The 13,428-nt window shown below is 38.3% G+C and overlaps 1 protein-coding gene across 8 annotated transcripts in view; it reads right to left on the bottom strand.

Annotated features, from left to right (window-relative positions):
- FAM169A (family with sequence similarity 169 member A) overlaps positions 1–13,428 on the bottom strand; it is a 67,339-nt gene that overhangs the window by 18,146 nt on the left and 35,765 nt on the right. For 7 of the 8 annotated variants that reach the window (XR_008704891.1, XM_055554884.1, XM_055554882.1 and 4 more), the window contains 3 exons: positions 7,299–7,478; positions 3,149–3,277; positions 456–568 (listed from right to left, as the gene is read on the bottom strand). Coding sequence is in view for 7 of the 8 variants with exons in the window: in XM_055554884.1 (XP_055410859.1) it covers positions 456–568; positions 3,149–3,277; positions 7,299–7,478 (422 nt within the window). In the remaining variant the exon portion in view is untranslated. The remainder of the gene's footprint in view (positions 1–455; positions 569–3,148; positions 3,278–7,298; positions 7,479–13,428) is intronic. The other variant, XM_055554881.1, reaches the window with a different exon arrangement.

Raw genomic sequence — 13,428 nt, 5'->3', positions numbered from 1 at the left:
CCAGAATACTGGAGTGGTAGCTGTTCCCTTCTCCAGGGGATCTTCCTGACCCAAAGATCGAACACAGCTCTCCCACATTGCAGGCGGATTCTTTATCAGCTGAGCCACAATGAAGCTCAGTTAGAAGCATAAAAGAATAAAAACAGAAATGAAACTTACACACGTACATGTTTCATAATATGTATTAAGTACATATACAAAAATGTTAGTTGCTAGATCTAGGGCAACAGAATTATAGATTTTTATTTTCTTCTGTACTACTTTGTGTATTCCAAATTATTTTTCAAAGAAAATTAAATCTTAGAAACCAATGAACAAAAAAGGCCAAGTAACACAGTAGAAGTTACCTAAGTCTGCTGAATGAACAGTAACATTTAGAAAGTTAAGTAGTGGCTGAACCTGTTTTAGAAGCAGCACACTTGGTATTTCCTGTGGTAAACACACAGTGTACCTACAGTTAGCTGCATCTCGCTAGGCTGACTGTCTTCAGCTCTTGCTTCGTATTCTGGAACAGAGGCAAGACTGTATTCTCCGGATGTAGATCTTTTAGCTTCATTTTGAGAAACTGCTGTGTGAAAAAGAATTTTTAAAATTTTAACCCAGTTAGTATTTGGTTTTAATTGTCACATTCTTTGTACGGATTTTTACAAAAGCCCTAAACAAGGGTATTAATATTCAGATGTGGGATATTCCTTCACCAATATCTTAAAATGAAACCTTAAAAGAGTTTTAAATAGTTTATCTGCTATTTAGCAAATTTAAAGAGAGATGCATAAGACTGAGTACTACACCTTTGGTCCCCTGATGCCTATTCTGTGCTGAGTAACCTGTGTTCATTTCTTACCCACCAATTTCTACTGGACTACTGAGCTATATTCTATTAGGCTACGCTAGGTCTTCTTACTAATAATGACATAAATGTTTAAATATAACACAAATTCCAACTTTAGAAAAGAAGGTATATTACTAGAGAGATCATATTACAATACATTGGACTATTCTGGACTATAAGACCATCATTCAGTTCAGTTGCTCAGTTGTGTCCGACTCTTTGCAACCCCATGAATTGCAGCACGCCAGGCCTCCCTGTCCATCACCAACTCCCGGAGTTCACTCAGACTCACATCCATCAAGTCAGTAATGCCATCTAGCCATCTCATCCTCTGTTGTCCCCTTCTCCTCCTGCCCTCAATCCCTCCCAGCATCAGGGTCTTTTCCAACAAGTCAACTCTTCGTATGAGGTGGCCAAACTACTAGAGTTTCAGCCTCAGCATCAGTCCTTCCAATGAACACCCAGGACTGGTCTCCTTTAGGATGGACTGCTTGGACCTCCTTGCAGTCCAAGGGACTCTCAGGAGTCTTCTGCACTCAGCTTTCTTCACAGTCCAAATCTCACATCCATACGTGACCACTGGAAAAACCACAGCCTTGACTAGACAGACCTTTGTTGGCAAAGTAATGTCTCTGCTTTTGAATATGCTATCTAGGTTGGACATAACTTTCCTTCCAAGGAGTAAGTGTCTTTTAATTTCATGGCTGCAATCACCATCTGTAGTGATTTTGGAGCCCACAAAAATAAAGTCTGACACTGTTTCCCCATCTATTTCCTATGAAGTGATGGGACCAGATGCCATGATGTTAGTCTTCTGAGCTTTAAGCCAACTTTTTCACACTCCTCTTTCACTTTCATCAAGAGGCTTTTTAGTTCCTCTTCACTTTCTGCCATAAGGGTGGTGTCATCTGCATATCTGTTATTGATATTTCTCCCGGCAATCTTGATTCCAGCTTGTGCTTCTCCCAGCCCAGAGTTTCTCATGTTGTACTCTGCATATAAGTTAAATAAGCAGGGTGACAATATACAGCCTTGACGTACTCCTTTTCCTATTTGGAACCAGTCTGTTGTTCCATGTCCAGTTCTAACTGTTGCTTCCTGATCTGCATAGAGGTTTCTCAAGAGGCAGGTCAGGTGGTCTGGTAGTCCCATCTCTTTCAGAATTTTCCACAGTGTGTTGTGATTCACACAGTCAAAGGCTTTGGCATAGTCAATAAAGCAGAAATAGATGTTTTTCTGGAACTCTCTCGATTTTTCTGAACCATAATCACAGAAAACTAGCCAGTCTGATCACACAGACCACAGCCTTGTCTAACTCAATGAAACTAAGCCATGCTGTGTGGGGCCACCCAAGAAGGACAGGTCATGGTGGATAGGTCTGACAGAATGTGGTCCACTGGAGAAGGGAATGGCAAACCACTTCAGTATTCTTGCCTTGAGAACCCCATATGAACAGTATAAAAAGGCAAAATGATAGGATACTGAAAGAGAACTCCCCCAGGTCGGTAAGTGCCCAATATGCTACTGGAGATCAGTGGAGAAATAACTCCAGAAAGAATGAAGGGATGGAGCCAAAGCAAAAACAATACCCAGCTGTGGATGTGACTGGTGATAGACACAAGGTCTGATGCTGTAAAGAGCAATATTGCACAGGAACCTGGAATGTTAGGTCCATGAATCAAGGCAAATTGGAAGTGGTCAAACAAGAGATGGCAAGAGTGAATGTCGACATTCTAGGAATCAGCGAACTGAAATGGACTGGAATGGGTGAATTTAACTCAGATAACCATTATATCTACTACTGTGGGCAGGAATCCCTTAGAAGAAATGGAGTAGCCATCATGGTCAACGGAAGAGTCCGAAATGCAGTACTTGGATGCAATCTCAAAAACGACAGAATGATCTCTGTTCGTTTCCAAGGCAAACCATTCAATATCACGGTGATCCAAGTCTATGCCCCAACCAGTAACACTGAAGAAGCTGAAGTTGAACGGTTCTATGAAGACCTATAAGTCCTTTTAGAACTAACACCCAAAAAACATGTCCTTTTCATCATAGGGGACTGGAAGGCAAAAGGAGGAAGTCAAGAAACACCTGGAGTAATAGGCAAATTTGGCCTTGGGGTACGGAATGAAGCAGGGCAAAGGCTAATAAAGTTTTGCCAAGAAAACGCACTGGTCATAGCAAACACCCTCTTCCAACAACACAAGAGAAGACTCTACACATGGACATCACCAGATGGGCAACACTGAAATCAGCCCATCATTAGGCAATGCTTCTACACTAGACTTGTATCCAAACTGAAAACAGTCTTACCTGTAATTTTAAGTGTTTCTCTTTGTAACGCTCTGGTGATTGGTATTCTCTGGTACCAGTGTCCAACACCTTCAACTTCCCAAAGCAGTTCATGGTCTCCTGGATATTTTTCAAAGTACTGGTTGCAAGCTGAAACACACATTGAAACTTTTCTAGAAATCCCAGCAACCATATTGGAATGAATGGTTAAAACGCTGTGTAATGTGTATTTTATCACCAAAAAACTGTTGAGGAGACACTGCTCTGGGAATATTTTCCCCTCACTTAATCCAAGTGGTAAGTTCTCCTACTCTTTGGCCTGGCTGTGTCTTTTGGCTCAAAACTCATCAAGAGGTGAACCCAGTTTTCAGGCAAGACCTTTAATAGGGCAAATGAAGAGAACTTCTGTGCTTTTTAACTTATATCTGTATTTTGGGAAGTGTGAAAATCTAAAGTAATTCTGTAAATCTGAATACATAAAAAATAAGTCTGAAATTATTACTTTTTTAAAAACTTAAAAATCTTTAAAATAAGAAAGCACACAAAATAATGTTTTGTAGTGTTTCTAGATGTGAAACCACGGGCAGGAAGGATACACACCAACTTGAGGAACACAATTACCTCTGGGGAGAAAAAGGTGAGAGGGGGATGGGATTAGGGCCGGGTTCAAAGAGAACATCAACTGTATCTACATCTTGTTCAAGTCTCCATCTTGTTTAATTCTCTTCAATGAAAATATGGCAAAATCTTAACATCTGTTAATCTGGACCCTGAACATGTGGACAGCAGGATGCCATTTGCTCACTTTCCCCCCACATATTTGACAATATTTCTCAGGTTCTTTGGTTGCTCCCACACCTATCAGGAAGCAAAAAGCTGGAGAAAACCAGTAGGCCACACTGAGTCCTTTGTCTCAATTAAAATAACTAAAATAGTAGAGGATGCCTTACATAATACATAAGCATCTGAAGTTCATTTAGAATTCAATTTATTTATCATTAGAATCCTTAAAAAGGGTAAGTAATAAGAGACTCTGCCTACAGTAGATGTGTTTGCATGCCTCCCCAAATTTAGTAAAGCAATAATTAAGACTTTAAGAGGAAAATCCATTTTCAGATTATCCAGGGTAGACAGCATTCATTCCATTCTCATGTATGGGCCTAGAGAGAAACTGTGATTCAAGATGAGCATGCAATGCTTGGTTCTTGTTTTCTGGATTTTTGATATTAAAAGGGAGAAGAAACTTAGAACAAAAACATTTTTTCAGTGAATATCTGATGCTAGATTAAAATCAGTGGTAAATTATATACTATATAAGTTTTCACACAAATCACTACATCTGGTGCTCCTCAGGCAGGTCAAAACTCTCAAAATCTAATGCATTGAAGGGAAAGAATTTTTCTATTTCTGGATAGGTGTCATCTGAGGCAGGAACCGAACTTTTTGCTTTAACAGTCTTCTCAGTAATCTTTTTGGTAGAGAAAGTTGTCTGTTTCTGTTTGAGCGGTCCATTCGTCTTAACTGATTTTTCTGTAGCTCTGTTGACAGTTCCCAAAGCCTTTCTTGCAGTTTTTGGTAAAGCTGGTGGAGCATCAAACATTTTGCTAACACGTGGTGTTGAAACCTGAGATCTCCCATCCAAAGCTTTGACTGAAGGCACAGACCCCAGCTTCAGCCCGTCCTTAGGAGCCACATGGATGCCTGGTTCTCCATTTTCCTTATCAACATAGATCAGAGTAGATCTGAAGTAAGATCAAATCTTACTTCATTAAGAAAAGAGCAGTACTACAGGCTTCATACAAATATAAATCCACTAACAGCTTTTAAAACACAACAACAAAATATATACACACAACAGAAACAGCGTTAAAAAAGACTAAATTGAGGTACATGAATCCATAGCAATAAATCTTATGAAGATGAGTAGAAAAAGCAAATTGCAGAATTCATACAGTACATATTATTCATATAAAGTTTTTTTTTTTTTTTAATTTATTTTCAAGGATTGCATTCAGACCCTTGGCACTGAAAGCACAGAGTCCTAACCACTGGACTACCAGGGAATTCCCTGAAGCCTTTAAACAGGTAAAACAATATGACACTGAGACTTCCCTGGTGGTCCAGTGGTTAAGAACACGCCTTCCAATGCAGGGGATTCGGGTTTGATCCGTGGCTGGACAACCAAGAGCCTACATGCCTTGGGGCAACTAAGCCCACATGCCACAGCTAAAGAGCCCACCTGATGCAACTAAACTCCCACACCAAAAGGACAATTAAAAAAAAACATGACATTGTCGGAGTGTGTGTGTGTGTGTGTATATAAAGTCGGATAAATGCATGGGGAAAAGAAATGCCAAATTAAGGACACTGCTTGAAGGAAAGTTACACAGCTCAAAACAGCCTGGAGTTAAACTCCCCTCCCGGTCCTCCCCACCATTCTATGCAAAACAAAGAACTCTCTCACCCGAAGAAAGAAAATGGACATTAAGGTTGATTTGCCCAGCTCCCAGCTGGTCCAGCCTCTGGCCGATCTCCAGAATTCCTTGCCCCAGCCGTGTAAGAGAGAACTACTCTGAACAACCTTAGAGAACAGGCCCCCTTAAGACAGTAGATCTCCACATATATGCCTATATATACTTGCTCTTTTCTTGGGTTAGTGCAGGAGCTCACTAATCTGACTGGTACCCCTTCTGGCCTCATTAAAGGTGACCTGTTCCTGTACAGTGCCGGTCTCATTCTTTTTGTGAACCCCGCTTTCTCTAACTCCGTACCTACAGTGCTTATTTCAAGGAAGGGAGAGAATAAGCTAATTGGATAGGACAGGAGTACAACTACATTGGCAATAATCCACTTCTATGGATGCTACATGCTGGATGATACATGAGTATTTTGTTACCTCCTACTTTTTTTTTGTATATTTGAATTTTTTAATTTAAAAAGCTACCACAGGGAGTCCCCTGGTGGTCCAGTGATTAAGACTCTACACTCCTAAAGCAAGGGGTTAGGGTCTGATCCCTGAGAGCCAACAAAAAAACCTACCACAGACAAATAACAAATAACCCAAAGAAAGAATGGTTAAAGGGTCTAAATATACATTTTTCCAAAGATGATACATATATGACTAATAAGCACATGAAAAGATATTCAACACCAAATGTGCATCCAGAAAATGAGATGCCACTCCACATCCACTGAGAGGGCTACAGTAAAAAAGACAAATAATGGAATTTTCCGGCAGTCCAGTGGTGAGGACTCTGCGCTTTCACTGCCAGGAGCAAGGGTTCGATCCCATCAGGCAATTAAGATCCCATAAGCCTTGCAGTGTGGTCAAAACTTAAAAGGACAAATAATAGTAAGCATTGGTGAGGATGTAGAGAAACAGCAACCCTCATACAATGTTTACAAGAATGTAAAATGGTGCAGTTGCTTTCAGGAGCAGTTTGGTAAGGTTATAACCAAGCTATTTCATCCACACCTAGATATATACACCAGAGCAATGTTCACTCAAAAACTGCACAAATGTTCACAGTAGCATTATTCATAATATCTAAAAAATAGAAACAATCCAAAAGTCTACCAACTGCTGATGGCATATCCACACAATAGAATATTTCTCAGCTATTAAAAAAAAATAATGAAGCACTGAGTCAGACTACAACATGGATGAACCTTGAAAACATTTATGCAAAACGAAAGAAGTTAGACACAAAGAGCTTACAATATATCATACAATTACATTTATATGAAATGTCCAGAATACGTAAATCCATAGACACAGAAAATAGATTAGTCATTGGTTGCTAGGGGACGAAGGAATGGAGGAACGGCAGAGTGACTGCTAATTGGTACAGAGCTTCTTTTGGGGATGTTGAGAATGCTCTAAAATTAGATAGTGGTTATGGTTGCACAGCTGTGAAATAATAAAACCACTGAACTGTACGCTTTATGAGGGTGGATTTAATGGTATGTGAATTCTATTTCAATTTCTTAAAAAAAAGTTACCATACCCGCAAAATGCCATTTATGCGAGGTAAGGGCACATAGACTCTATTGACCCTAGAGTCAAGAATGTAATTTACTTAATACTGACATACACACATTTAAGATAAAGTGCAGAAACAAGTCAGAAGTGACACTGATACAAGTTTAACTAAAAACTTAATCCAATTACCTATGTACATGAGAGAGGTCAGGGGATACCGCAAGCCAAGTGCATCTTCTGTAAAGGAATCAACAAAGTCCTCCAGCATATGAAGCCCAAAGTCTTTGCCTCGATATTTCTTTCTTACAAACATTGTATCCAGAACTGGCAGTTGGTAGCTTTGGGTAAGAAACGAGGCACATGTGCTTCCTGCAGTCATAAAACAGAAATCCAACAATTTTTCACATTTAAAAGACCATGTAGGTATATATATTTAGAGAACATGAGTTAAGTCTGAAATTGGTTATTTTTTCTTACATCACTAATGTTAAATAAATGCATAAATTTTACAACATAAAATGCTTTCCAGCTATTACATATCATAACGTATACCTGAGATGATGAGAAGAACTACGTATTTTACAGCTGGCAACAGTATCTCATGCAAATTAACTATTACCATTTGATGAATTGTATGATTGAATATATATCTCTGTCCATAGACCTGTACCACTTTAAAGCTCATCAACTATTAAAATTTCAAACTTAAAGAGTATTTGGTGATTGCATAAGTACACGAAGTATCCAATTCCAACCTTAGTACGTGAATATTCATCTTTTCCCTTTACTTTTTCCCTAGTGAGTACAGTTTCATTTTTATCTACTTAATGACGGCAAAGAAGTGAATTAGTTCTCCAAATTTTTAAGGACTATGGATTAGGACTAAATGGAAACATTGGTTTTTAGAAATGGCTAAGTCAGCAATCTTTCCTCTGTGAATACACTTTTTAAAATATCCTGTACATTTAAGGTTTAATAGGAGAAGTGTTTGTAGTAGTAAGTAAATATGCCTCCCCTTATTATATTACAGAGCTACACTGATTTGTCTTTTGAGAATCCTGATTTGGGTTTTGACCCTTCAAACAGATGTATAAGCTTCTATAATGTATCTTAAGACAGTCTATAAGTAGAGGACATCATGCCGGAGTCACTTTTTAAGTTAGCTATTGGTCAGTACTCTACTCTTTTAGTACTTCAAGTAAAACAATTATTCTCAGTTATATTATTCACATGATTTTGGATAGTTATAATGATGTAGTTCAAGAAACAAACAAAATTTCAGGCAACAAACCTTTCACAAATTAACTTTTACCAATCATATCATTTGATGAGATAGTCAATATAGCAAGGCATTTTAAGTTCAACCATATAATGAATTACTCATTATTAAGCTGGAGAACTTCAATAACTTTTTGCAATAATCTCTGTAAGAGGGCATGACAACCCACTCCAGGATTCTTGCCTGGAGAATCGCCATGGACAGAGAAGCCTGGTGGGCTATACAGTCCATGGGGTCACAAAGAGTCAGACACGACTGAGCGACTAAGCACACACACACCAAGACAACTAATTTAAATTCAAAATAGGTAACACACATTGTTATATACTTAGTTCTTAACCACTGATGTTCAGTTAGGACACTAATAAGGGTCAAAATGTCTTACAGAGTGGCTGTAATTAACAATATTGCTTTATGTACATTAAATTTATTAAAAAGGTAGATCTCAAGCTTCCCTGATGGCTCAGTGATAAAGAATCCACCTGCCAATGCAGGAGCCACAGGAGACTCGGGTTTGATCCCTGGGTAGGGAAGATCTCCTAGAGGAGGAAAGAGCAACCCACTCCAGTATTCTTGCCTAGAAAATTCCACAGACAGAGGAGACTGGCAGACTACAGTACCTGGAGTAGAAAAGAGTTGGACAGAACCGAGTATGCACATCAAATTAAAAAAAAAAACCATAGATCTTAAGCATTAGCACCTCAAAAAAGGAAAGGAAGAGGGCTTCTTTGGTGGCTCAGTTGTAAATATGTATATGTAAACCCCAATGCAGGCGACAGGGGTTCGATCCCTGGTCCAGGAAGATCTCACATGCCATGGAGCAGCTAAGCCCATGTGCCACAACTATAGAGCTTGTGCTCCACAGCCAGGGAGCCACAGCTACTTAACCCTGAGCACCCCAGAGCCCGTGCTCTGCAACAAGGGAAGCCACGCAATGAGAGGAAACCCTGCGTACAACAAAGGCACAACACAGACAAAAGTAAATAAAATTATACACACACACACACACACACACACACATTATATATATAAAAGAAGGAAGAAAGAAAATGGCAACCATGTTAGGCAATTAATATACTGATTATGATGAATATTTTGTAATGTGTATCAAATCACAACTTCAACTTATCAATTATACTCAATAAATCCAAAATAAATACATAAAATTTTTATTAGTCTAACGGGTAGCCTCACCAACAAGCTACTATGACTAGCTTTTTTAATGCCTTAAAATTAGGGTTCTCTCATAGTAACTGCTAGAAGTGATAAAGAAATCAAGAGACATTACTTTAAAAATAACATTAATTCAAAGGACAAAGCAAACATGAGAAGAGAATCCTATCTAGTTCGTAATACTGCCTGAAGATCTATTGCTTTTACTGTTGTGCATGCCTCAGAATACCAAATATATGAAGTAAATTTCCCACAAATTGATTTTTTTCTATTTTTACATAAACATTCCTTTAAACAGAGAAAAGGTAGAGTCTAGTATCTAATAGTGTTAACAAGGTCAATTTATGGAACTAACAGTTTTTACAAAGTCTAAAGTTCTACTTACTCACCATGTACATATTCATTTCAAAAAACCATGCTAATTCTCTTCTTGTGACTATACCTTAAATTCTTATTTTTATATTTCTATCAGGTTCTACCCAGATATAAGAGAAATCAAATAAAGGGCAGAAAAACTTCCCGTTACTAGAGATTCTTCAGACACATCAACAGCACAAGTACTTAGTAATTAGTGGGGGGGCGGGGGGGGTAGAATGGACTACAACCTTAGATGAACTTTTCATTAAAAATCTACTAGTTGAAATGAAATTTAATTTAGCACTGCACAAGAGGCAGCTTGGATGTTTACACTCCTCAGAGCTTCACCTTTGGCCACAATCTTTTTCTATATGCTCTCTCTGGGTAATCTCACCTACTCTCAAGGTTTCTACCATTTATCCAAATGCTTATGATCACAATCTTTTATTTCTGTAATGCATGAAACTTACTCCAAGATGAATGGAAGAGCTCATATAAATGTAAATACAACAAAAAACACACGGTCATCTCCAAATACAGAGAAAAAGCATTAGACAAAATCCAGCATATTCATGATAAAAATACTCAAGGTCTTCAATTTGATAAAGGGATCTATGAAAAACCTCACAGCTAATAAAAATCACACTTAATGGTGAAAGACCAGATATTTTCCCCTAAGATCAAGAACAAGATAAAAATGTTAATTCTCACCACTTTTATTCAATATCTTAAGTAGGTTCTAGCTGGGCAATTAGGCAAGAAAAGGAAATGAAAAGCACCTAGAAAGAAAGAAAGAAAGGAAACCTTCTTGTATACAGACCTTAAGATTTTCATCTTAAGAAATTCACTAAAAAATTATTAAAACTGAAAGTTTTTAAAGTTCAGCAAGATTACAGGATATAAGATCAACTTACAAAAATCAATTACGGACTTCCCTGGCAGTCCAGTGGTTAACACTGCGGGCATCCACTACAGGGGGCGTGGGTTTGATCCCTGGTTGGGGAACTAGGATCTAGACCCTCAAGTGCCTTGCAGAGTGGCCCCCAAAAAAAAAAATTCAATTGTATTTCTAGGCACCAGCAATGAACAATCTTTAAATGAAATTAAGAAAACAATTCCACTAACAAGAGCATCACTAAATAATAAAATACTCAGGAATAAATTTGGCAAGAGTACAAAATTGAAAACTACAAACATTTAATAGGAATTAGGGACCTCCCTGGTGGTCCAGGGGTTAAGAATTTGCCTGGCAATGCAGAGGACACAGGTTCCATCCCTGGTTAGGGAACATCCCACATGCTGCAGAGCAACTAAGGCCATATGCCACAACTACTGAAGCCCACGCACTCTAGAATCCCTGCTCTGCAACGGGCGGTCACTGCAACGAGAAGCCCACACACCATGACTACAGAGTAGCCCTCGCTCACCCCAGCTAGAGAAAGCCCATGCACAGCAACGAAGAGCCCCTGGGATGCAGTGAAGACCCATTACAGCCAAAACTAAGTAATTAATTTTTCAAAAAGCCAAAGGAATTAAAGAACAGTTAAATAACTGGAAAGACATCCCATTGTTCATGATTCAGAAGACAACATTGTTAGAATGTCAACACACCCCAAACTGACCTATAGGTTCAAAATTCCAGCTGGATTTTTTGCAGACATTGACAAAAGTAATCCTAAAACTCATATGGAAATGCAAAAAAACACAAATGACCCAAATAATCTTAACAAAGAAGAACAAAGTTGGAAGACTTCCCATTTTAAAAGCTACAAAGCTACAGTAATCAAGCCAGTGTGGTACTGGCACAAGAATAAATAGCAATCAACAGAACAGAAGTTCCAGAAACAAAACCTCTTATTTTTGGTCAACTGATTTTTGACAGGAGTCCCAAGGCATTTCTATGGAAACAGAACAGTCTTTTTAAAATGAATGGGGGTAGGGCAACTGGATATCCACATATGCAAAAGAATGATATTGGGTCCCACTCCCCTTTTTTAGACCACATACAAAAATTAACTGCAAATGGAACATAAACATAACTTTAAGTGCTGAAACTATAAAAATCTTAGCATAAAACACAGCAGTAAATCATCACCTTAGGTCAGGAAAAGTCTTCTTAGCTATAACACCAAAAGCAAAAGTGACACAGAAAAAGATAACTGGACTTTATAAAAACTAGTGCTTCGAAGGACATCAACAAGAAAGTAAAAAGACAATCCACAAAATGAGAGAAAATCCTTTCAAATTATGTACTCGATACGGGACTTCTATCTAGAATATATGAAAAATGCTTACAACTCACTAATAAAAAGACAAATAAAACCCAACCTAAAAATGAGCTAAGGATTTAACAGACATTTCCCCAAAGACACACAAATGGCCAACAGGTATATAAAACATGTTCAATGTCTCCCATCATCAGGGTAACAGCAAACCAAACGAGGTTTCACCTCATACGCATCAGGATTGCTACCAGCAAAACAAAAGACAACAAATGCTAACAAGGGTATGGAAACCTGGTACCCTTGTATACTGTTACTGGGAATGCAAAATGGTGTAGCCACTATGAAAAAAAGCACAGAGGTTCCTCAAAGTTTTAAAAATAGAACCATCACAGACCCAGCAATCCCACTCCTGCGTATATATCCAAAATAATGAAAATCAGTATCTCGAAGAGATTAGCAATTCAATGTTCACTGCAGCATTATTAACAATAGCCTAGATGTGGTAACAACCTAAAGGTCCACCGATGAATGAATGGATAAAGAAAATATGGGGGGGGTGGGGGGGCGTGTTGTGTAGGATATATACAAACAGCTTCAAAAAAATGTCCATCTGCCTTATGCAACAACATGGATGAACCTTGAGGACATTATGCTAAGCGAAGTCAGTCAGCCACAGGACAAACACTGCATGATTCCAATTACATGAGACATCTTGAACAGTCAAATTCCTAGAAGCAGAGAGCAGAACAACGGGTGTCAAGGGCAGAGTGAGGGAAAACAGGCTTCAAGTTTCAGTAAAGCCAAGCTCTAGAGACGTGCTATATACAACATGACACCTATGGTCAACAATACTGTAATCTATAGTTAAAAGTCTGAAGACAGTAGGTCTTCTGTTAAGTGTTCTTACCACAATAAAATAAGATTAAAAAACATATTTTAAGATAAATAATCTAGACAGAAAGGAGATTAGTGGCTTCCAGGAATTCCAAGATAAAGGAAATGAGGAGTGACAGACAGCTAAAGGGTACAGGAATTCTTGAGGTGATGAAGATGTTTTTGAATTAGGCAGTACTCATGGTTGCACGACTCTGTGAACATACTGAAAATCACTTAAGGGTAAACTTGATGATATGTGAATTATAATAGGATGGACCTCAAAATAATCATACTGAAAGAACCCAAACCAAAAAAAAAAATGTACTATATGATTCCAATTTATAAAAATCTAGAAAGCAGGCTAATATATAATAATAGAGAGCAGATGAGTGTTTCCTTGGGGACAAGC

This window comes from Bubalus kerabau, chromosome 18 (assembly GCF_029407905.1).
Source record: "Bubalus kerabau isolate K-KA32 ecotype Philippines breed swamp buffalo chromosome 18, PCC_UOA_SB_1v2, whole genome shotgun sequence".
NCBI classification, from domain to species: domain Eukaryota; kingdom Metazoa; phylum Chordata; class Mammalia; order Artiodactyla; family Bovidae; genus Bubalus; species Bubalus kerabau.
Note: the sequence above shows the minus strand (reverse complement) of the source record. Positions and strands in the feature narration are given on the sequence as shown.